This window comes from Epinephelus fuscoguttatus, linkage group LG11 (assembly GCF_011397635.1).
Source record: "Epinephelus fuscoguttatus linkage group LG11, E.fuscoguttatus.final_Chr_v1".
In the NCBI taxonomy this organism is placed as follows: domain Eukaryota; kingdom Metazoa; phylum Chordata; class Actinopteri; order Perciformes; family Serranidae; genus Epinephelus; species Epinephelus fuscoguttatus.
In genome coordinates, this window is record NC_064762.1 from 7,040,007 (window position 1) to 7,065,601 (window position 25,595).

General features: G+C 41.8%; 1 protein-coding gene across 1 annotated transcript in view; it reads right to left on the reverse strand.

Moving 5' to 3' along the window:
* Positions 1–1,257: 1,257 nt before the first annotated feature.
* The window catches only part of sptlc2b (serine palmitoyltransferase, long chain base subunit 2b), a 33,005-nt gene continuing 8,667 nt past the window's right edge, over positions 1,258–25,595 (reverse strand). The window contains exons 3-12 of the mRNA XM_049590135.1: positions 24,743–24,897; positions 23,815–23,963; positions 21,690–21,814; positions 19,121–19,214; positions 18,286–18,391; positions 16,666–16,885; positions 14,950–15,076; positions 8,639–8,774; positions 8,208–8,337; positions 1,258–5,340 (exon numbers count right to left, since the gene is read on the reverse strand). Coding sequence (XP_049446092.1) covers positions 5,227–5,340; positions 8,208–8,337; positions 8,639–8,774; positions 14,950–15,076; positions 16,666–16,885; positions 18,286–18,391; positions 19,121–19,214; positions 21,690–21,814; positions 23,815–23,963; positions 24,743–24,897 — 1,356 coding nt within the window. The 3' untranslated portion in view covers positions 1,258–5,226. The remainder of the gene's footprint in view (positions 5,341–8,207; positions 8,338–8,638; positions 8,775–14,949; positions 15,077–16,665; positions 16,886–18,285; positions 18,392–19,120; positions 19,215–21,689; positions 21,815–23,814; positions 23,964–24,742; positions 24,898–25,595) is intronic.

Here is a 25,595-nt window from a genome sequence, read left to right on the forward strand (position 1 = left end):
GTTCTGATTTCCAGTTTGGAGAAGCAGACTGGAGTCCGACACAGAAGCTAAGCAATGTACATATGTGGAGGGTCAGCAACTACATGCATTTTAGGGTGCTCTCAGCAGAGTCCAAAGTTGTATAATTGCCTAGAGTTGGTTTGTGTTCTCACGGCAGCATTTACAAACACACCAGGTAAAAATGTCTTGTGTGAGAAAGCTGCTCTTGATTGGTCAGAAAAATCCAGGAAATAAAGCAAACGTTGAAGAAGAGTACACTTGCAAGATAAACGTGACACTTTCTAATGTCACAATGGAGGGACAACTACGCAGGTTGATTTTAGCGCTGCTCATCGTGGACTATATTGCTGTCATTGTTCATTTTAGTCAAAGCATACAGTTTGAAAACGAGGCGCGGCTCCAACTAGAAAACAATGTTTTGATGCATTGGATGTGCTGAATGTGCATATTAAGGCAGTACAGGAGGAGGTGCACATTAATAATCCTCCAGGACTGTAACATGCTCATGTTTAACCCAAACAATGTGTCATGTGACTGCAGTTGCTTCACATCCAGGTTGGAACAACTTCTCACCACAAACCAACCGCACCAGAGTTCGTTTGTAACTGGACTGAGACCACCTCTTCAAGAAGGTCTCGGTCCAGCGAACGAACTTGTGTTGGATTAAACTGAACCAAACAGGGCAGGTGTGAAAGCCCCCTTATGTCAAAATGATTTTTGGCTGGAGAATGAAGCACCTGCAGCGCGCTCTCTTCACAGCCAGACTCCAGAAAAGCCAGAAAAACAGTGATTTAACATTGCTGAACACAGGAGCTGCTGGTCTACTGCTGCCTTGAACAGTTATGTTGTTTGTGTTACTGTGTGACTTTAGGGTTTTCCCATTGGAAAGGGTTGTCTGACATTATGTTAAAGCGGTGACAATACTCTCAGTATAGCATACACTTGGTGGATTAAAGATATTTGTTGCTGACCCCTGCACAGCAGTAGTGTGCTGGTGCTGGTGTGCTGACTAACATCTACTGTCTGTAATACACTGACTATATTTAAGTGTCTCCTACAACCCCACTTCAAAAAACCTGAACTCTCCCTTTAAGACTGGAGTGAGTGACTGGCCAAAGTGGAATGCTGTGTAATGGCAGGATGTCAGTGACTTATCAGTCAAAAGGCTTTCAGACGTATTTGTCATGAGCTTTTAGGTTGTGACTTCAGTCTGTGTGTGTGCGTCTGCTGTAAATAAACACAGAGCCGTTCCAGGACTTGATACAAAGAAAGTGATTTAATCTTTGCAGCACTGTTTCCAACAGCATGGTCGACAAACATCATGGCTTTACAAACTCCTCTAAGTGGTTTATCTCCAACCCAAATACATTTTCAAGGGCAAACGCGACTGATAAGCAAGTTTCCGAAGGTCACCGCAGGTCAGTTCGCCTGTATTTGTGGTAGATACTCCGTCACGTTACATCAAAGCGCTCCAAACATTGTGATAATCTCTCTTGACTTTAATTCCTCAGTTTCAATGAGGGAAACCTGGCTGAGAGAAACAGTCACGTTGCTGTTTGCAATTACATTTTTGCCTCCATAGACAGAAATGTAACATACTGCACGGTGCTGCAGACAGCTTGAGAGGAAACTTTGACGAGAAGTTTCTTTTCTTTAGTGTCAGAGCACATTTCTGAAGAGTGCAATTCCAGATCATAGTCATGTGTTCCACCTTTTATATTATATTTATTGAAAGCAAATGCATCACAGAGATGTTATTCAAGCTATTTTCTGTGGAAAATATTGGAATGACTCACTCAAAGACAACAATAAAATTAATATCTAATGGATGTACAGTTAAAAGAGAGACCCCCAAAAAGTTGTCCTGCTGTGCGAAAAACGCCAAAAACATCAATGGTTTCTTTAAACTTGAGTTTAAAGCTGGGATAGGCAGTTTGAATTTTGGCTTCAGTAGGTAAAAAAATCCTGTAATAAACTTTAAGCATGTCGTAACACAAATGGACTGAGAATATTAAACTTATGCTCCTCCTCTTAGCTCCGTTTACAGGCTTTAAAAAAATGTCACCGGTGGTGGGAGACTTTGGCCAATCACAGGTAATTTCAGACAGAGGGCGTTCCCATTGGCTGTTCTACAAATGCAGATGTGCGTGCACGTCACTTCAGATGGTGAAAGCCTGATTCAATGGCGGAGAAAGTTGCTGTTCGAGCACTGGCGACAACTGCCAACATATAGTTTAGCCTGATGCTAACCGCAGCTAAAGCCTCATGACTGCAGCTTCAAGTTCATGTTTTTGTACCTAACGTTAGCTAGCGCCTTGGATCTTAGTGTGTCCTCCGCCTCACTCCCCACCTCTACAGACCACCTTGCCAGGAGGGGAGCGGGCAGCAGCTCCAGGGACGGGCCCCAGTCAGCAGCTGCAGTAACACAAATCCAGCTGGTGCAAACGCCACCTCCAGGACACCACATAGTTGACTCCGCACTGGATCAGCAAACTTTCTGTTGCTGCCCTTACACAGGTTAGATCTGGTGCTGTGTTGGCCACCAGCTCTCAGTGACACCCAGGACGGGGGGGGGTTTGTGTTGGCTGAATTCGAGTTGCTACAGCCGTCTCCAGAGCTGCTGTCTGCTCTCCTCCAGGGGAGGTAGACAGCAGCAGTAAAGGAGGCAGAGAAGCTACGGGGTAGCTAGCTAGCTAATTCTAGCCAGCGAGGCAAGAAGGGACTGAGCAAATATGCTGCGTACATCTGTACGATGAAATAAAATTAAATAAATCGATGCCTGTAGTCATCTGGTGGGAGGGGCCTATGGCAGAGAGGGAGGAGCTACAGGAGGAGAGTGTACTTTAAAATTCTGCCTTTTTTTTTTTTTTTTTGCCTTTTCCAGATTTTCCCGTACCCCAGCTTTACCCCCCTTTGATGATTATTTACAGGAATGGTCTCGTTGGCTTTCTGACTGACTTCACTCTGATTCACATGAATAAAGTGGCAGAACATAAACACACACACACACACACACACACACATGAACAAGACATTCTGGGGCGACCTCACACAGATAAGGCAGACAGACACGTAACACACTTGACACTGAAAGCAGGTTGATATGGAATGTCATTCCAGAAGGCGACCACAGACGATAAATACAAAAAACAAAAACACTGGAAGCATACCCAAACACATGTTGCACATTTCAGTGACTACATCATCCGTGCATGTACGATGCCTGTCAGTAGTGCTCGCACTGAAGTTAAGACGCGCAGGTAGTCGGTTAAAACACACTGGGACACATTTGGAGCCGCCTTTCTGATTAAAAACAATGTCTCACAAAAATAAGGTTGATAAAAGATGACAAAGACGTTTTAAATAAATAAAGCTGTCCGTAAATCAGATGAGCGTGGGCGCGCCATCGTCATACATACAGATCTAAGTGACAGCGTGTCATCGTGCTCAGAGATCGTGTCGACGCTGATTCACATGAAAGCACTTGAGTGAGTGGGGGGGGGGGGAATAAATCACATGTAGCTCGTTAGCTTATAGAAATGTTAAAGACGCTGGGCTCAAGTTTTCTGAGTGCAGGTGTAAACAGTAAATTAGGCTGAAAAATATTTCTAGAAAATAAGCAGTAAAAAATATTCCTTAGTCTTGCTCCCTGGGATTCTTTCCCTGCTAAATGTTTTCTTTTGGAACATCTGCTTTGCATCTTAAGAGAAAAGGTAGAAAACATATCTATACATATACATCCTTTGGTTATAGGGAAAGAACCCGATACTCTAAACTCTCTGTTCAAGTAAAAGTGATTAGGAACAAAAAGCCATCAGATAAATACATACGGAGAACATCAGTTAATGTTACTCCTGTGAAATAACGTATCTCTCTTTGAGGTTTGGGACGCTGCCCTGGGACAGGGATAAATAATATTTACATATATAATTTTTTCCTCTTGTGTTTGTCATAGTGACGGCTATGATCGTATTTCTTTTTCTCCAAGTGCACGAGTAGAGACTCATGGCAAATATCTGTCAGATTACAAAGAAACTCCAAGTTGTTGTTATTGCACAAATAAGATACACATTCAATGTGCACACAGGAATAAGACTCGACGTTAGATGCAGTCACAATGAGTTAGGACCACTGACTGTGTATAAAGACGGACGACATGACTGCCCCCATAAAGTGAAGCCTTAATATCTGGATCACCTCCTGGTGGCTGGCTGCAGTATAGGTCACAAACCCCGCCCCCTCTGTGTCGGCAGATGGGACGAGTCAAACTAAAAAAAATCAAACATGTCAAATACATTTTTATAAGATAGTTTCCATCATTTTTGGTAGTTCTTATCAAAGAGTGTTTATAGCCTAAAACTGGAGACAAATCTTTTGTGAATCTACTTCATTAAGATCATAAACCCTTCAATATAAAAACGTCTCATTGAAATCAGTTGAGAAATGTAAACGTTACAGTGCTTTTCATCCAGAAAAAACACAGCTCCTGTTCACTACCATTTGTTTACAGGCTAGTTTTGATATCTCCAACATGGCGGCGACTACAGCCGCCAATGAGGCGTTTATGTTTCTATATCTTTGGTTCTCACCACGTTAATGCATCTTCAAGTCTTAATTGTTCAGACAAGTTTGGTTTCAATTAATCATTTGATGCTATAAACAGGGCGTGTGACCTCATGACTGACAGCTGTGTGTGCCAATTGGGGTACTAATGATCAATTGTGCTGCTTGTGACTGGTCGGACAGCAAGAACTCAATACCAAGGAGATCGCTACTGTGCAGACTACTGCAAGACGTCACCAGTGCAAGATGACAGTGGCTGTATCCGGGATATTCTGGCTTCATTTTTGTACAATAGGAGGAAGTGGAGATGTGTTGTCCATCTTTATATACAGTCACTGGTTAGGACAAACTGAAAGATACTAAACAGACTTTGTAACAACGGACACACACACACACACAGAAAGATGTGGGTGATTCTGGTCCTTCGCCTGATGTGAGTGAAATCTGCTGCACAGGTCTCAGCTGATGGGCGGTGCTCGTGTGCAGGTTTCATAACGGGGCGGACCTGTGAAGACTTTGGTTCTGGTGAGTCTGACGTGAGGAGATGTGGTGGAGTGGGGTGCAGAGACTGGCTCAGAGGAAGATGAGCGATGTCAGACAAGAAGAGGTGAAGTACAGGAGGGACGTGTAGTGGTGGAGACGACAGGAAGGGGATGATGTGGCTCAGTCCTGAAGCAGGCTCTCCTCGGCCATCCACCCAAGTGAGGGAAGATGCTGCTCACGTCTGGAGTACTTGAGCTGCAGCAGATCGCCCACTTCACTGATGGCTTCCAACGCCTGGGAAAAAGCACAGAGGAATGCTATTAATGTCAATCCAAAAAGACATTATTCATGTCAATCAAAATTAAGTGAAGACAGACTTTAAAAGAGTTGAGTACATTACACATAGTTTGACAACTTGAAAGACAATTGTTGATGCTTAATGAAGTGTTGAGCCTTTATCACACTTATTAAAGCTCTAAACACGTCTGAGTTGAAGACAAGGAGAGATCTGAAACAAAGGTGAACAGAAGGCTCCCTGCACAAACCACCACTGAACAAAAACTCCACCACGTCTTTCCACAAGAGACTGTATCAGCATTGCAACACCGCGGGGCACCTGGAAACAATTTACCTTCCTCCTGACCTTTTTTCTGATTCCACGCTTTGAGAAATAGCGAGGGCCTGGCTGCTCCAAAGACGGAAAAAGCGGCTCCTCGAAGTGCTCTACAAAGGCAGGCTGATGCCCTTTAAATGGACTATTACAAACGGTGTTGACACGCTCCTCAGTAAGATGAATGAAGTGTCTTTGGAGAGACAGAGCAGCTCAAATAAAAGTCTCCGTCTGAGCCACGCTGTAACGCTCGGAGACAGCTTGGCCTTCCAAGTTCCTTCATAATAAAGGACACATTGGGAGCCTTAATTATTCAACAGGCACACTCACACTTTGAGTATGTGGACAGACACACACTCATACACAGAGAGCTGTCAGTCAGCACTCAGGCAGCTCTCGTTCATCAGCAGCTGAGAAAAGCTGAGTGGATCCATGAATCCAAACAAACTCTTATATCATGTGGAGGATAAAATTAAGTCCTCAGCAGTAACAGTCTGTCCTGTGACAACACGCCTTTGAGAAGACAAACTTCCATCATGGATTAGATGTCTCTCTCTTTACATGTTGGATGATAAATAAAGACCAACGGCAGTTGTAAATTGGAAGTGGCAGCACTCAACAAAAACACCAAGCCCAGGTCGTCCAAGAAAATAGTTTTACTCATCTCTCCCGATACAGAAAGAGGTGATCGTCTTTCTGATCCATATAAGATGTGACAGTGGAGCAAATGCAAATATGCTGAGAGGCATTTTTCCAGTTTTCACTGACGTTTGGCCAAAAATACTGAGATTTTTTAAAAGCTAATGCCCGTTTTTAAAGTGATTTTCATGCTCATTATGAAGCTGTGTTGTTCCCACTGAGAGTGGAAACTTTCTACAGCGTTTGAAGTTATGGTGTGAACACAGGTCTTTTATAGCAAGACATCAGAGAAAAGCTTCTGCCGTAACAAAGGGAAGAGAAAATGTAAAGAAACGTCTGATTATGTCTCTCATCATCAGCTGCAGCACCCTGTAATGATTATACATAAAACTGAAAACCTATAGGACGTGTCTGTAGGAAACTGTATTTTTATAATCCAGTTTTAATCTGGATTTTTGCAGTACTGATTTTTTAAAAACATATGCGATCTCTTATTTTTAATGCAGTGGAAACCGCTTACAGTGATCAACTGTTTATCTGGATCAAAAAACTTGAGACAAATGCAGTTTGAATCATTTGGTTATATCATCAAGTAGTCCACTTAAGCCCTGCTGGTTTACACAAATGCAACTAGATGAGACGGTGTATCATCTCTAGTCAATAGCTCTCTGTACTTCTGATCTGTAACGTTGACAGGAAGTGACCACCATGAGACAGTGTATCATCTCTAGTCAACAACACCGGCACACTGTTAAGAGCACTACAGCGGACTACCACAGCGAGCGAACGTGCCTTCTGTGGTCATTTTGACTTGACCAGTGGACTTTACCACAAACCGACTGGCTGTTAAAACAGGTGATGTGCTTTAAAACCAGTCGCCGGCCATTTGACCAACTGAATTGTAGGTGACATCATCAGCCGGCTTGAGTCGAGCTCAGACAGCCAGTTCACACCGCTGCAACTTTTCTCTGCAACGTTCTGTGACAGTTTAGGCCCTGTTTAGACGACAACGGTTTCTCTAAAAACGGAAAAGTCTGTCCTTTGCGTTTTAAAAAACTTCTGCGTTTATATGACGACGTTATTGAAACGATCCCCATTCACATGGAGCCGCAAAATCTACTGGAAACGCTGTAGTATGCACGCCAGGCCAATGGGTGGCAGTGCAAATTTGCAAAGCAAAACCACGGCATGATGCCATGCGCCTGTGCTGAAGCGCCGTGATTAGAAACCAAAACAAAGAAGACACAATGGCGAAAGCATGCACAGATAACTTTGTCTGGATGGACGAGGTGGAGTAACACATCTACACTTCACTTCAAATCAACAGGGTGAGCAGCACAAACAGAGCTGGCAATACTGTAATACTGGCATCATTCTTGTTTTTCTTTCTTTTATTTTTTTTTTTATTTTACTCCCATGTAAGGTCGTATCAGTTACAATGGCACTTGGACGAATGACATGCTTTCAGCTGTCTACCTGAAGTTGGTGCTGTGTGCACACTGAGGTCATGATGGGAAAAGGAAAGTAATTTTCTCTCAACGAAAAGTGTAGTTTCCTCAAAACTTATAGCTGCAGTAATGAAGACAGAAAACAAATGTGCACGGGAAAAGCCCCTGTGGTCACTGTCACCGTCAAGCCCCGTAGTGTAATAAAAACGTGGTATTGTGTGTTCAAACAGTCAATAAAATTCAGTTAATAGCAAAGCCGTCCATTTCTTTACTTTATATTCATGTAATAAATATACAATATCAATTAGATGGTAGTCTGCATGAGACATAAAGAATAAGAAATCAACTTGGCCCAGTTGAACATGATCACTTCAAGCTGTTTCCACTGTATTTAAAATAAATACATATAAATTATTTCACTTTGTGTTTCAGACAGTGATTGGACTTAATTTTCGAAGACTTACTGTGTTGAGCATCTCTCTGGTGTGAGCAGCCGAGACGCAGAAACGTGCCCTTGACTCGATGATGGGCGTTGCTGGGAAGCCGACGACCACCGTGCCGATGTTTCTCTTTAACATCTCCCGACCAAATGCCCTTAAAAGCAACGGCAACATTAGACACAGGGCGACACTTTGCAGATCAAACTGATGATGTGACCTCTGCACCGCCGCCACCACCACATCTGAGATGGTGCTCTCTTTAATGTGTGAAACTGAAGTCATAAACAGATTATATTTGGAAAAGGGACAACAGTCAGAACATTCATTTGGAGCTTTAATGTCTTTCCCAAATGTGAAATCATTAAAGATTCGTCCGATTAGCCATCCTAATTATCCTTGGTGTTTAAAGCTTTAAAAATATATCCAGTAACATGAAATGGAGGAGAGTCACATACCCAATTTTGGCAGGCATATAGAGCATCATGGGCACTACAGGCGAGTCATCGTTGCCGTAGATGATGAAGCCCATTTCACGGAGTTTCCTGCGGAAGTAGGTTGTGTTCTCTGACAGCTGTCTGAGGCGATCAGCACCTGGAACGAGCACATAAACAGATGGATATCTCAGAAATCTTTTATTTAAGTTTATTTATGTTTCACAAAGCAAACTTGTACGCCAGTTAAAGTACTGTGGTAACTTACACTAAATAGGTTTTTAGGTAAAAAGCCTGCCTTACTTTACTGTAACCAGCTAACACCATAAATAAAGACAAGGAGCCTATTTAAATTATTTAGAGCTCATTGTCTACAGTGCATGGCACAAGTGGATTTAGGGTGTTTCCAACTCCACTTGTGAGAGGTTAACAGAGCATAATCTGGGTGCAAAGTAAGATGCAAAAGGGCAAAGGGGTTGTATTTAGTCCCTTAATTAATCATAGGTGTGTTTTGGGCAAAACATGAATGCAACCAATCAAAGCGTCATCCCCCATTTGCTTTAAAAGCCAGACACACCTGCACCTGGCACACTGGTATCTACATAACGGACTTGGCTCATTGGAGCAGCGAGTCGTTTTCTGCTGAGAGTAATGCAGTTAGAGCAGTGAACTCTTAGCTTCAGTTACGCTGCTCTTTGTGTGTCAATGAGACAACCTTGCTAACGACTATCCACCAGTTTGCATCTCTTAACTTCTTTGATTAAAGGCCCCTCTCACCCATGATGCACCCACACAGGTGCTTTCACTTTCTTTGCCTGATTTGATCTCATCAGCTCTGTGTGTGTGTGTGTGTGTGTGTGTGTGTGTGTGTGTGTGTGTGTGTGTGTGTGTGTGTGCAGAGGCCTCTGGAGGAGCTTAGAGCGAGGACACATCAATATATCCTATGAAGAAGTCTTTTATCAAGTGAGGTGATGAATAAATGCTGCATCTCAACATGTGGCACAGCAACTTATATCACTGAAGTCTGATGCTATGGATCCAAGACTTCTTGGATCAGCTTCGGCTACTCCTTCCTCACATCTCATTCTCAGATCCTAGCTTGGGTGAGCTAAAATGCGAGGAAGACACGCAGTACATGTGGCGACCTTACGTAGTTCCAGACAACCTGTTCAGAGGTCTAATCAGCCACAATAAATGAAAACCTGTCGGGGTGTGCAGGTCCTACAGCACTGTTTTTAGTTATTATTTTTTAGGCTTATCAGACTCATAAAACCCTATTTTCAGCTCTTGTTCAGACGCCAAGTGAAGGAAACAGCATGTACCTTTGCAGAGTCATCCATCACTGATGATTTCTTCTATTTATCCTGCTTTTAAATCAAAGAACATGACTATCATCTGATAGCACAAGCCCATGTTAGTTTAATAAAGGTAGAGCCAAGCCCTGTTTGAGTAACAAAACCATGTCAACCTAAAAAACAAATCCACAGGAAGAGTATAAGACTCATCAGGAAATATCTTTTATCATGTCCTGCACTTATTTGGAGACAGCTCTACAGCACTTGCCTTTGAAGACGACCAGGATCCTTTCAGGTTGAGGTCAAGAGGCTGAAACTAAACAGGCATCAATCCTCACGTGTCAGTGTGATGCACAGTGTGGATTCACTCACTGAATCCTCGGGGCTGAGCCTCCAGAGATACCATCTTAACCAAACAAATAACCATATGGCACGAACGCCAACAGCAACAACGCACATCTGCCTGGCTGTGCTGAAAAACAGAGCAGAAACACCACGGCTTCAAAGCACCCTGAGACACAACAAAGTCTGACATTATATTTATCCAGACGTTGTTTTTCCACAGTCAAGGAATCCAAAGCTATTCTCAGCACTGAGTGATCAGTTGGCACAGAAACAGTAGCATATGATATTCAGGCATTTTTGCACTTAAGCATTCTTTTCATATTGAGGGAAGCTCTGCCCGTCTTGAACCCTCATGGCCCATCGACATGTTTGATTGATGTAAGCTTCAAACAACAAAATGTCCATTTTGATGCAGGCCTGTGCCGGGAACCATGAGCAGCGACTTGAAACTGTTAGCAGGCAGCTCAACTGTCACTTTGACTTTGTGTCAGTGCCTGAATCTTCAAAGGGCTGAATTTCAAACAGTGATAGGGCTGCAACCAATCAGACTGTCACTGTTTGTCTCCAACAAGGAAAACTGTCAGGCTGTTGTAAGGTCAGCCAGTCTGACGCTCTCTGCTCAGAAATGGTTGTAGGCCTATCACCAAAACTTTGCTATCATCTTATTGTACAACATATTATGGACATGACCTCGCTGACCTTAACACTCATATTTACATTCCTGTTAGTTTACATAAGAATGTCACCAACATTTTAGCCTAAATAAACAGCAGGGTTTTACCGACCATTTTAGACTTAGGTGCAGCCATTCTCCCATTTTTTTCCATCCTTGCCTACTTGTACAAGTCTGAAGAAAAATAAAACAAGACACTGCCAGTAGCCTGCAGCTGCACTTTTGGAATGGAAGAGGTACAGTTTTGGCAGTCGTTAGCTTGCCAACCTCTGACAATGTGTCAAAAAGCCTCTTGTTTGTAGTTTTAAGGCCCGACACACCAAGCTAACAGTCGGCCATCAGTCAATGCTGGGCTGTTGTTGAGTGTCTTTCGCCCTCATCTGTGCAGTGTGTCCCACACTGTTTCACCTCATCAGCTTTTTTTTTTGGATGATTCAACATGTTGAATTGGCGTCAGCAGAGCCCATCGGTGAATGAAATCACTAACTGGCAGCACACGAGAAGAGAAACAGAAGTGAGGAACGTAAACAAAGAACTAAAGTCAAGAGTAGGTGAGACCCAAACAAACTTGTTATATAAAGTCAGATTCTTTTTCTTTAGCCACTGAGCTCTTTAGCAGGAATGTTTTGTGATAGTTTGTGTTATTGTTCACTGGCACATGGTAAACATGGTAAAAATGTTCTGTTTTGTGATACACTTGATTGTATTGTAAATGTGTTAACCAGCTAACTAGCGTCTTCCACGTTCCCTTTTTGAATGATTGTTCCAGACGTCCGCCATCTGCTAGTGTGAAGTGTAATTTCCTTTCACACAGGTGCAGAACGTATGTGCTGTTTGGCTGTCAGCTGTAGTCATTGTGGTGTGGCAACTTTTAGGCCGAGACACGGTGACATCAGGTAACGCAAGTTATCTGAAGTAAGGTTGGTGTGTCTGAGTCTTTACACTCCAACAACTTCATCCTCTACTCTACTAAATTCACCAGCTGGCAGGCCATCCATCCCAGAGAGCTGACTGCTGCACACCAGCTAGATTTTGAAGGTAATGGTGGTGTTCCTAAAGCAAAGTTAAGCTTGTCCATTAGTCACAAGAAACATCACTTGGATTTGTACCAAGTCTAAAACTGAGTAATTTTGAGCTACTCCTGCAAAGGTACTTTAATTTTATATACCTTATATATACTTTCTTGTATATACACATGCTATTATATTCAGGGCTCCTACGGCTTAAAGCAAGTTAGATTTAAGACTTTATAATGCTACTTGGAATTAAATTTGGACCAATTCTACAGTATCCAAAATGAATGAAATGTAAAAAATACAACCATTTTGCATAAACTTTTTGCAAAACAAACACCGAGCCCTGTATGCATCGCTCTGTACTGGTTTCAGCCATGCTGCGAAATCTTGGTCAAATGGCCAGTTATCATTGAATGTGCACCATGTCGTCCAGGGTTTAGCGACAGCTAGCTACCAGACAGCGGATCCTATGAGCATCCCAGCAAGAAACAAAATATTTGTGTTGTTAATTCCAGAATCCTGATTTGCATGATGACACTACAAGAGGCATTTGGTAAATCAATTGGAAAAAACCGAGGATGCGACCTATTATTTTGATATTTAAAATTCATCGTCATTAAAAGAAAAAAAAAATCAGAATACACTACTTCCCATGTCATAGCATTTTTAAGACTTTTGAAAGACTAACTTTAGATATTTTAAAACCAAGTAAGGCCTTATTTTTAGATTAATAGATTCAACACCTTGTGAGGCATTTTAAGGATCCATAAAACCCCTGTATTTCATCATATCAGTGGCATAAAATGGTCTCAAAATTATAATAATATCGTTAAGCGCAATTATTTCATGGGACAATATACCATCAAACAAAAGTAGTTATCCTAACAGGCCCAGTTTGGAGACAGGGTTGATTATTATGGAACGGTCATGCTCTAAAGGTTTTGCTCCAGGTGTTTATTCCTGTACCTAATGACTGAATGACTGGGGAGAAAGGTAATCTGATCTCAAGTCAGCATTTTAAGGGAGGCTGCATCAATCAGGCCTCGTAAAGAGTAAAGGGGGTGCCGCCCTGCAAGAAAAACAAGCCTCAGTGACCTGTTTGTGTGTGTAGGAGATGAGTCCAACAGATCTGCACGGATCTCTGGCCCTGAGCACCACGCTGCTTTGTACCCAGCATGAGGGCAGAGAAGCACACAGACACAAAGAAACACACATCTGAAAGCCATAAAGGAGAGGAAAGAAGAGTCAACATACCACCGCTTCAAGACCTCACATCAGCCTGGGCTGAAGCAGCGAGAGGTGGGGAACTGTCCACACATCAGATTTAAAAATGCACATCCCTAATGTTTAGGACAAGAGGTGGCTGCTGCAGAGGACTCCAGGGAGACCCTCAGAAACTGAAGTGACGTGATCAAACTGCAGGTGTTATTTCTAAGTCTTCACCTTATAAAAGTGGCTCTCAAAAGTCTGAAATAACTATCTCAGTGTTTTGCTTAAACCGAACTAACCAACTGTCACACATCTTGAAAATTAAGATCACGTGACGTTCTACTACACCCCTGTAGCGTTTGCATTACATGTCTAGAATGGGTTCTCACAGTTTGATAAAGCTGGTAAATAATTGCCAGGTGGCTGCAGATAGTATTGTTTATCGCTTGGCTGTGAATGACACATTTCCAAACACGCTCAGTACGAAGGAGTCAAAGTACAAAAAGTGGCAAAGCTGATGTGAGTTGAATGCTGAAACGTCTGTCAGCCAGTCATCTGCTGCGGAACTCAGGTCTGCAAGAACTGAGCTGAAGGCTTATACTGCCATCGTGTGGTCACTGATGGAAGCTCAGGAAAAATACAACCAGTACTGAGAAACTACACTGAACCAAGGTTTAAATGCAACACTTTTGTTTTTGCTCCCATTTTTCACAGGTTGAAATTTAAAATCTAAGACTTTTTAAGCACTTAACAGACATATTTTTCCTCGAGTTTGGGGGCACATTTGTTAAAATCCATATTAGTAAGCACTTCTCTTTTTTCAAGATAATCCATCCTCGTGACAGGTGTGTCACATCAAGACACTGATTACACAGCCTGATTACTACATAGGCGTGTCTTGGTCACACCAAGAGGCCACTCTAAAATGTGCTGATTTATCTTGAAAAAGAAATACATTCATCAGGATTTCACAAGGCTAGAAACTGAAAAGCAATGCATTTTTCAGTTACAGATACCCCAGAGAATCAGTCAGTATCTATTGTGACACCATCTGCCTCGTACAGAGTTGATCAGGTCATTGATTATGTCCTGTGGAATGTCTAACCCTAATCCTTATGTGAGCATTAAAAAGTCTAAGATCTTTAACTTAAATCTGTGAGAAATGGCAGCAAAAGCAAAAGTGCAGTGTTTAAATTTGTGTCCAGTGACTGACAAAACATGAGTGGCCCAGAAATCTTGGGACATTTCAGAAAAACTGCAACTGCAAGGAACAAAGCAAGCAGGAAAAGTTCACCAAGAAAACCTTCATCAGTCCATCACGCACTGAACATTTATCATTAAGTTAGTCCAGATAACATTTCTCCTTGTTCTGTGTATCTTGCTCACCCAAAGACCTACCTCCTGCAACTGGTAACAAATGTGTAAGATGACGTCCACCTCTGTCTTTGAGATGGTACAGTGATTAAAGCTGCCTTCAGTGCTCTCTTCTCATTAACGCAACACTGCTGACAATATAGAGATTCACTTAACAGTATGTGCATGTGTTCAGGAAATACTGAGCATATGAATCGATGAATGAGACTTGGATTACACTGCACAAGTTATGTATGAGTTTGTTGATACAGTTTTTGCTGTTGTTAAACACGGATCCTGTTTACTCTAATTCTTTTAGAGTTTTTGGATTCTTCGTTCACCGTGGAGGCGGAGTTCAACCTAACACTGTGTGAGTAACTGAAGTACAAATCATGACTTGAGGGGTGCGGTACTGAGTGATTGGCCTAACTTTCTGCCACCTACCCAGTGTCGTCCCGTCCTCTCCCATGATGATCCTCATAGAGGTGATGATCTGTTGGGCCACAGGAGGAGACATGGAGGTGGCGTACAGGGCACTGTGAGAGTGGCTCCGCAGATAGTCGATCAGCTCCTGGCAGAGAAATTACATGAGAAACATCTGCATTGAAATATTGTAAATGAACCAATTTGCAGATTAAGATTAAGGGTTTCCTTGTCTTAAAGGAAAGAATATTTTAGTTAATGCAACATCATCTAGGCAGGATAAATGTCTTATACTTCACACAGAGAAAAATTTGTGTTCCAGCCAGTCACTCCTGTTTTTTAAGGGTAACTCTGGTGTTTTTCAACCTGGACACTATCTTGTTATGTTGCTTTGTCTAAATGACTAATGGGAACAACTATTTTTCAGTTAGTTAGTTAGAGGTAATCTATTTCGAGCCTTGTTAACAATTTTCCAAGAGGAATGCACATGATAAAGAATAAATAACATCAAGGCACTGAATTAAAAAGAAAAAACAAAAGGAAAACAAAGAATATATACCAAAAAGTTGTAGGCTGAAGCATTAGTTTATTCTACCTACGCTTTTTATTTGGCATATTCTCATGAGTTACTCATTTACTACTAAGTTTAAGTTAAGCAAAGAAAACATTTCATAAAAAATGAGTATAACTTAGTTTTATATTTGTAAACTACCATATTTTTCTAACATAAATTTGAAGAGTGAACTTAACAGTTTTATTTCCTTGTTACAACCCTTTCCACAAGTTAACCTGTTCGACAGTGTAACCACTCAGAGTGTGTTTGTACCACCGTCAATGTACGTCCACTAAAAGTGTTTGTGTTTGCCACTGACAGGCTCAGATCATTACTCTAAGTGTCCGACGTTATAGAAAGGATCCCTACAGAGACAGGCCTTTTTGTGAATGCAAGATCCTTCTTGTTTATCCAGAAACAACCTGAAAATCTCTATCGACAAACCCACCAGACTCCATTTAAATAAGGAGTAATTTAAGGGTGTATAGAGGCAGCATGTTTTCACATCTAACTGGGTGAATGAAGGATTTATTTCAACCAAACCAGAGTTGGTGGTTGTTGGAACAGTGTAAAGATGAGGCAAGATGGCTTTTATTATGAGTTTTATTTTGTTTCTGTCGACTTTGAATTAAGTGTGTTTTACGATGATCAAATGACTGTTTATTTAAATGGAGTCTGGTGGGTTTGGTGATGATGATTTCAGGGCTCTTTCTAGTTAAATAAAAAGGATCTCATTCTTTGACCAAAAAGGTCTTTCTCTGTGGGATCCTTTCCATAATGTTGTCAGACATGTATATTGACGTAGAAAATAGGGTCCTGGTTAAAAATACTTAAGTTTCCCTTTCGGTCCTCTTGTATCTGTAGGCTTACCCTTGCTCTGCATTTGTATATATTGTTCTCCTCCTTGGCAGAGTGAAGCAGCCTTGTTAGCAGCTCTGCTCTGACTGAAAATGAAAGCTTACACAAAATCAGTTTCTTTTCACATGAACAGGAAGTGAAATTTCCCATTGCTTGTGAACCAAAACTGAATGACACACAATGTGCTAAGGTCCCTCAAGAGGATGACTAAGTGCTCCAGTTATTCTAGTCAGTGCACTTCACTGTTTCCTCTCCAACACGAAAGGCTTCATATTCCACTGTTTGACGTCACAGTCTCAGTTTTATCTGTGCAACAGTTCACCAACCTTTTTGCCTCCAATGTATCCTCCAGCAGCACCGAAGCTCTTGGTGAATGTTCCCATCATGATGTCGACATCTTTGGGATCCAGGCCGAAGTAGTCCACCACTCCTCTGCCGTTTGGCCCCAGGGCCCCGATACTGTGGGCTTCATCCAGGTACAGGTACGCCTTGTAGCGCTTCTTCAGGGCAACGACCTCTGGCAGACGCACGATGGACCCCTCCATACTGACGGATGGGAAAATAATAGGTTGTTGCTTGAAATCTAAAATTGTTCATAGTTTACTTTCTGATCTAAGGAATATATTATATAATATAATATGGTATATTATTTAAGATAATCAGAATCATGTTGTACTGAGCCTGTGTATGCAGTAGGAGTCAAACACTTCACACTTCTCTTGATATGTGTGTGTGTGGTGTGATGTGAAATGCACTTCAAATTAGCCCTGTTCTGTTTATTTGCCTGTCATATTTGTTTAGGTAAAGTGTTACTTGCTGAAGTTATTCTGGGTTGAGAATAATGCAGACATTTTTGGTCTAATATATTTCTCTTGATTTGTTCTTTCACATTACCGAGACTACAGAAGTGTGAAACGGCGGCATCAAGGGACACAGGCCTAAATGAGTGGGTCCCCAGTACATGCTCTACTTTGTGAGGAGTCTGTGGCTGAAAAACGGTTGAGAACCTTGACCACAGAAAATGGTTTCACTTTCTTTCAGATGTATTTGTGCAGGTGTTGAAGCTTTGCTTGGAAAATCCCAGTGTAAATGAAAGTACATTAACATTGCATTAGTACAGGCCATTGAGCGTGTCAGGCAGTTCCTCCGAGAACTCTATTGATCAACAGGATTGATTGCCTTTATAGTGAATACACTGCAAAGAACAGGGAATACATTATGCTTAAAGGAGAGTGGGCACACTTAGAAACAGCCATTATCTTCTATATTTAAACAAAGGGATAAAAGGCAGTGCTGCCATCATGGCTGTGACACTGCCTGAACTAGAACATTGTGAAAATCACACTTTGTTCTTTCAGAAAAAAACGTGAAATAAATGCAGAGACATGTTCCTACTTTAAACTCTAACCTGCTAAAATATTTCTTCACTCGTCTTGTAAAAGTGCTTCATTGTTTTACTGCAAATGAGACTGCTGCTACAGCAAAGACAGGGATGCGTTCATGTGATAAAAACAGCCTGTATGACATAATGGAGTCACAATGTGAAGCTATTGATTTACTAAACCTGTCAGAGGTCCTGAACATGTCACACTCCCACTCCTGGGAGGTATCAGACACACTGACGGCAATGCCATGGACGAATATAACTGAACATTACTCTCTGTTTAAAAGTCTTTTCATGCTTCTTCTCAAATGTACAAATAAAGTGACAAGTCAGGCTAAATAAAGATTAATGAGCCCACACCCAGAGAACTGTGGGTGTTGGGTAATTGGCAGTAAACAGTGTAATGTGATACAGCAGCCGCATGAAAATACTCACAATAAAATGACAATAAAAACAGAAATAAAACTCAATTAGCAAAATTATCCTGCTCACGCCTGTGTGTCTGTGTCTGTGTGTGTCAGTGCACTGCACATGCATGTGAGAGACAGATTACTGTGTATACCTGTATATTCCCTCCACCACTATGAGGATCTTCTTCCAGGGTCGGTGGGTTCTCGGCTGCCCGTGTGCGATAGCGTCTCTCAGCATCTTCTCCAGGCTCTGCATGTCTGTGACACAGAGGAAAAACTTTTGTTGTCTAAGGATAGAATTTATTCCTCCGGAGTAATACGAGAGTCATCTTTAATTAATGGATGAGTGTCAATGATTTATGATCACAACCCTCTGAAGCATTGAGAGGGTTTTCTTGGAAGTCAACCTGCCTGGTTCCTGGTTGCTGAGTGTGATCTTAGGTAACAGAAACGCCTTGTTTCCACAAAGCTCTGTGTACATATGCAAGTCAGCTGGAAGTCTGTTCATTCCTGTGAGACCCTCCATGAAAATGAATTAGCTAACAGGCTATTTCATTTAATCCAGTTGCTTCATATCACATATACCCTTTGCAGCACTTCTGTGTCCCTGCGTAGTCCAGGACCTCTGGTGTCTGGTGTGTACACATGTGTTTGTGTGTGTTCGTCCTAAACCAAAATAATCATGCCCCACCTACTCCTGTGCAATCCAATGTAGTCCATAAGAGAAAGACAAAGTGGCAGTGAAGTAAATGTTGAACTGAAGAAGTAAGAGTGTTGTAAGCAGCCCTCTGTTAACCCATGTTAAATGTATTTACTCTCCTGTTGGGTAAAGCAGATTAAAAGTAAATCCTGTCTCACAGTGTTGAAAGATCCATTGTGGACACTTTAATCCTGTGTTCTGTGTTACTGCAGAGTTATGCTGTGCTTAAAGTCACAGGTCTATCTAACTGGTCAAATGTAACATGCTCATCATAGGAGGTCACCCACTGTTGTGTTTGAAGACCCGGATGGTGGAGCCGGACAGGCGAGCACCCAGCACCAACGACGCGTGATTCAGCTCGTCACTCAGAATGAGACAACCCTAAAAACAGGAGGAGAAGAAGAACAGGAGCATGGTGAGTTTTGATTTTCTTTGCTGATGACTTCAGTTTCTACATCAGTGGAGCAGTGATCCCTTATTCGCCAGCAAAGTCAAACATTAAGAAACAGTGAAGTTCAACCCTCTTTACTCGCCTGTTTGTAAAACCCAGGATTACACATGCTGGAGTGTTTTAGTGTTGAGCAACGACTTTGTAGCTCAGACTCTGATTATTGCGCAAACCCACAGTTTGGCAACTGATCCAGACACTTAAATCTAATGCATACTAAGACATTTCAAGATATTTTAAACCAAATTTTCTCACTCAAGCGTTGCATGTGAGTATAAAGGTAAGTAGTATATATGTAGTCTCGCCACCAGACAATCAGAGATCTCCACCTTCTGATTGTCTAGTGTGTTTAACACACTGGAGAAAATGGCCGGCAACAAAGCAACGCCTCTTGCATTTTTGAAAAGGACACACCCTCCCGGAAATGTGTGCTCCCCCTTTTCTTGTCCACAAGGAAACAAACACGCAGAGAGCTTGAAAATGGATGCTGAGAGATTTAACTCTGTTTTATCAAACGTGTGCTCGGAAATGAAGAACTTACAGCGACTTTGTTTAAAACTTTTAACGCAGTTGGACTATGTTTACGAGCACAAGAGTTCAGCGAGCCACTGAAGGACCGCCCTGCGGATTTACTATTGGTTCTGCAACGTAGGGAGTTTTTTTAAACTCTGAAATTGTATCGGCCCATCTAAACACAAAATCAGAGAGAAAGACATCAGTCTTTAGTTAAGCAAAGCATCTAGTCTAGTCTCTAGTATATATGTGGTCCTGTGCAGAGGTGGGTTTTATGTAGAAATATGATCATTAGAGTGAGTTAGGTTAATCTGCATTTTGCCAACAAGCAAGTGCAACTTAAGTATAAAGTAAAAGACAGTTTGGTTTTAAGATTTCTAACATCAGAAATGTGAACTGTCACACAGAACAGCATCTAAGAGCTCATAAATTCATGCTAAATTGCTACAGGCAACCTACTGTCATTTAAAATAACGATGATAAACTAATAACGATAAAAAAAAAACTTCTCAGAAGTCTTTGGCAACAAAAGGTTTCTCAATACCTTCATTTATAAAATAATCTTTCCCAATGTGCAAATGGGCCTTTTTTTAAAAACAGTTTTTGAACCTCTAACACAAACATACATATCTTCATAAACCACATCCATTAGTATTTCTTTACTTTTTCCAAGTTCAGCTAATCTGAATGCAAACAGCTACATAGTGATTGTCCTCTATTTACTTACTTTTAAAGGCTAATATTGATTAAAATAGATTTTCAGATACAAGTATTTTTATAACACCTGCAGACACCCTGAAAATGTGTGATTGTTTTCCATTTAAATACAAGACCCATACATAGGGCTCACAATATTTTTTAACAAATACCTTGACATAGATTTTACAACAACATTGTAGGGTTGAGTATTGGTCCTTTAACTAAATATTTATACATTTAGATTGTTGATAAATAATCATTAGTATTGTGAATATAATGACGACGTGGGTAAAGACAAAAGAACAGGTAGAACAGTTTGTAAGTTCAGAAAACGACATCACATCACATCATGCAGCCTTTTAAACCAGGAAAAGACGACACTTAAAATATAATTATATCAAATATCTAAGATGATATCTCATCTCATATCAATATAATATTATAATATGGATATACTGCAATTATAAGAGTATTATAAAGGTGACAGCTCATCCACCTCCTTACACACCCAAACATTCACACAGGTCACACCACTGGTCAATGAATGAACGGACTTGTTACACAACACACACTTGTGCCATGACATCAGGATGTGAGCCAGCAGGAAAGTGACAGGTACAGTTGAGAATTTATTAACCTTTATGACGAGGGCAGTGACGCCGTCCTTCACTGTCTCACTGTAAGTTTCTGTCTTCCATTGCCTATCTTCATATCTGTTTTTCACTCTTGATTTTCAGGAAATGTTCCCTTTGACTCTAAAGAGGCCTGTCTGCTCAGACTTATACTTCCTGTTCAATTGAAATTGGCAGGGGAAGAAAAAGGCAACCAGGACTCAAGTAAAGGCTAGGGTGTGTGATTTGTTGGGGTTAGAACAACAGTGGCTGGGACTTGTCAATCTCCCACCCCCTGCACTCAAGATGTTTTGAAAGCTTTGTGCGGAAACTGGTGTGTTATGGAACAGTCTGAACTCTTCAAACTTGGACACACATCTGAAAAACGTGGCTTGTTTTCACTTAACACAGGAAACAGTGTTGTTCCTTCACTTGCGTACCCAAACAGTTACAGAGTGGGCACAGGGGACAATTTAACTATGAAAACACCTGAAAACAAATATTAAGAAGTAATCACATCGAGTGGAGTACGATGTTCTAGGAAGAGGAAAAAAAACAAAGGAAGGACGTGAATAAATTCCATACCTTCCCTGTGAGAGCAGGAATGTTCATGGAGTTTGTTGCGAAGCCCATCCCAAAAGCCATAGATGACTCAACACCGAGGAACCTGGCGACCAACTGCTCCAGCTCCTCGTGGATGTCCAGGTTCCCTGTAAACAACACAATGTCAGTTAAAAAAAACAATTTCCCATCAGTGTTCTGTAACATGTTGCCTGAAGGAGAAATGTGTCAGTCACACTTGTTTTCCTACACCTGTTAAACAAACACTTTGAAGTTTTGTAACCTCTAGTAGCACCATGGAGCCATTTTTCTGTAAGTGTGTGCCTGTTTTGTTTACCTTGTGCATGAGGACGCACATGTGTGAGGTGTTACATAGTCCTCCTAGTGCTGTCACACCAATGACTGCATATAAAGACGGACAACAGGTCTCCACTTCCTCCCACTGTACCATAATCAGGACAAAATAACTTGAAATTTGGAGCCAGAGTCTGCCCTGCAGCATTGAGTTCCTGTGGTGTGTGGCAGACAGCCCCATGGATCATGAGCACACTGACTGACGCAAACAGCTGTCAATCTTAACGTTAAACTCCCTTTTTAAGGCATCAAATGACTAGTTATTACCAAACTACTAAAAGTCAGAAACTACCTTTGGGAAAGATTTATTGACGTATACTTTGATTTTTTAATTAGGCTCATGTCCTATTCCTTAGCACGGATGGGGCGGGGTTTATGACCTGTACTGTAGCCAGCCACCTGGGGCAATAGGGTTGTTTTGGCTTCACTTTTGGGGACTATCATGTCGTCCATCTTTATTACACAGTCTAAGTGTCACACTATTCCACGGATGAAGAGGCAGTGGTAACATGCCAAGATGTGGTGCAATCGGCCAGCCAAGGTAAGGAAGAAGAAGACAGCAAACTAGAACATGTGAGCCCCTTTAATACGGCCTGTTTAAGGCAGAAATGTTGCGCCGTTATTCTGTCTCGCTGTTCTGTATAAAAGGTAAGGTCGCAGAATCGGGGGACAGAGTGGTCTCACTCTTAAGCTGGCAGCAGAGGGAGTAACAGTGCCCAAAAGATGTCTGTGTATAAAGGGACAGCCAGCAAGACAGGACGATGGACATGTCCAGGATTGGAAATTAACTTTTTTGTCCACCTGCCACTGTGGCTGGTGGAATCCAAAATCTGCCAGCCACTCAATACATTACCATTGTTTTTTGGGTGGTGAGTGAATCAAATCTAGCAGCCACTTGCATATTTTACCAGCATTTGGCTGGTGGCTGGTGCTAATTTCCAATCCTGGATGGGACAAATAGTACGGATGTGACATTTTGACGATGTGTTATGTGTGCGACTTGCCGCAGGGTGATTTAAGAAGCAGCTAGAAGCAGTTAGCAGCTAACTCAAAGAAGAACAGTTGCTGAAAATGTCTGCAAATTAAGGAGACAATGAGGTACGGAAGCTTCTTAACCTTCAAGCAGAGATTGACTGCTACATAAACAGGACGGTAAATGATTGTTACTCTTTAAAAAGCACTGCTCGACATGTATGTTATATGTAATAGTAGGGGTCAACGCTGTTGTGTAACATGTCACACCTGTCACGTCTCTTTTGCTTTCAGAACACCAGCACTGGGTAGTACTATGCCACTGTTGTTTGGTTCTGTATAAAAAAGCAAAGCCAGCGCAAAGGAAATGCACTCATGATGTTTGGTAGACCTCAAGGATACACACAAAATGTTTTGGTAAGTAACAGTGAATGTTAACATTCTTGTTTGTTTCCAAGTAAACTCCACAGGACCCCGTTAAGCTAAACACACTGTTAACCTCAGCTTTACTTTTGCTAAACAGAACAAGATTAAATGTGACAAACTAATCAGCGGCTGCTCACGTCAACAGGAGGCTGCAACAAAGTGGGTGCTGAACTGAAATGAACTTCAAAGCTTTCACATTGCTTCACTATATTTCAAACTCAACCTTCCACTCCTTCAAAGCCACTCAAGCCTGTAGCCTCAGCTGTACGCTGAGAGAGCGCCGGACAAAAGAGGGAGCAGCTGTTACAAGTACCAGCTGAGGTCCTTTTGATCAGGGACTGACTCCATGTTTATAATAAATGAAAAACCCCATCATCCAACTTGTTTTGACTCTTACCTATCTCACAACGAGTGCTGCCTACTCCAGCTCCGTACTTTTCTGTGGCCTCGACAGCAGCGTCGGCACAAGCGCCGGTGTTCTCAGCGAAGCCGAGGTAGTTGTATGAGCCCATATTGATGACATCCTTCACCACTCTGCCCGTGTGCCTGAGAGACAGACAGAGACAGAGACAGAGATTTGGTACCCTGACTCTAGGCTAATAGAAATAATTATCTTAGACATGTGAGCCTGCCTGCTCTGGTTGCCTGGCAACCATTTCCTGTTCAATGTTATCCTTTATTATCACAGTGCATGATAGCTGTGGCAGTTGCACAATAGTGTATTGTCCCGAGGGAGTTCAGCTGGCATAGTTTATATTATACTGTACATACCAATGAGATAAATAGGAAAAATATGAAAACCTTCACTGATATCAGAACAGACTGCTCATGATATTACTCAATTATTGTGTCTGAAAACATCACAGAGGTCAAGCAGTTCTTACAAACAGTGAGTTAAGATGCTAACAATGTCCTTGAGGGAACAGCAGGGAATAAAATTAAGGCAATGGGACAAAATAAATCAATTATTTTCGATTCATTTCAATTCTGTGCTGTCTTGATTCTACCGATTGTATTTATACTCCCTCAGTCACTTGTTGAGGACTTTGTGTTCAGGGCTGCTTAATGTTAGTGTTTCTGTTCAGCACCATGTGACTGATACTCGTGATTTCAACATACCCATCTGAATCATGGCTTACGTCATGTGTATTATCAGAAATGAGAGGCCACTGACTGAAAGTGCAAATCAATGAAACTTCCTGTTGAGCTAAGGATCAGTGACACAGAAGCACACACCTCTGGGAGAGTAATGACCGTTATGGACAACGCCTTGATTCTAAATTAACCCTGCGCACATTCAGACACAGAGCACTGCAGCAACTCACTCAAAGGTCCAGTTGTAGTCGTGGGAAACTCTCTCCACTAGGTCCATCTTAGCACCGGGGACGCTGCAGATGGGTCTGTTCCAGTTGTCTCGAATCCTCATGTACAAGTTCCTGGTGTAGAAGTTCTCAAAGTCCTGATAGAGGGGGACGAAATCCTGCAGGAGAAATGGGACAGTGTAGGTGATTCTTTAATGGTATGTCTTTGTTTTGTGGCAGACGAGGGCAACAGCCCATGATTACTGATAAAAACAGATATAATAGCAGCTCCTCCAGGATGTTACCATGTTACAATGTCGTTTAAATTGCCCGTAGGTGTGAATGGTTGTCTTTATCAATGTGTCAGCCTAGTGACCTGTACAGGGTGTGCCCACCTCTCACCCAGTGTCCAGAGGGAAAGGCTCCAGCCCCCCCAACCCACGCAGCCTTAAATAGGACAAGCGGTTTCACATAATAATGTATGAATGAATGAATGAATGAATGGCAGTTTCCCTTGAGTTTCACCATTCATAGCTGTCCCTGGCATTATGTCACCAAACTCACTTCCTTTTTTATGGCAAGGAAGTTTCAAAGAGGAGAAGTCATGGTGTCATATCCCTGGGGTACAACACATGTGCAGTAAAATCTGGTTTGCAGTTGCTGAAAGGCTAACAGCTAGTGCACGGTCAAAAAACATGGGGATGATTGATATGTTTCAGTGAGGTGTCTACAGTAGAGATAGGGGTGGGAATTACAATTTTGCAACTGCTAAAAAGTTCCATAATAAAAGACAACAAACAAATTCTTTCTGTTTGAAAACTTTCTATTGTATATCAGCTGCCATGCATTCAAGTGTAGCCATAAATTTCTTTCAGGT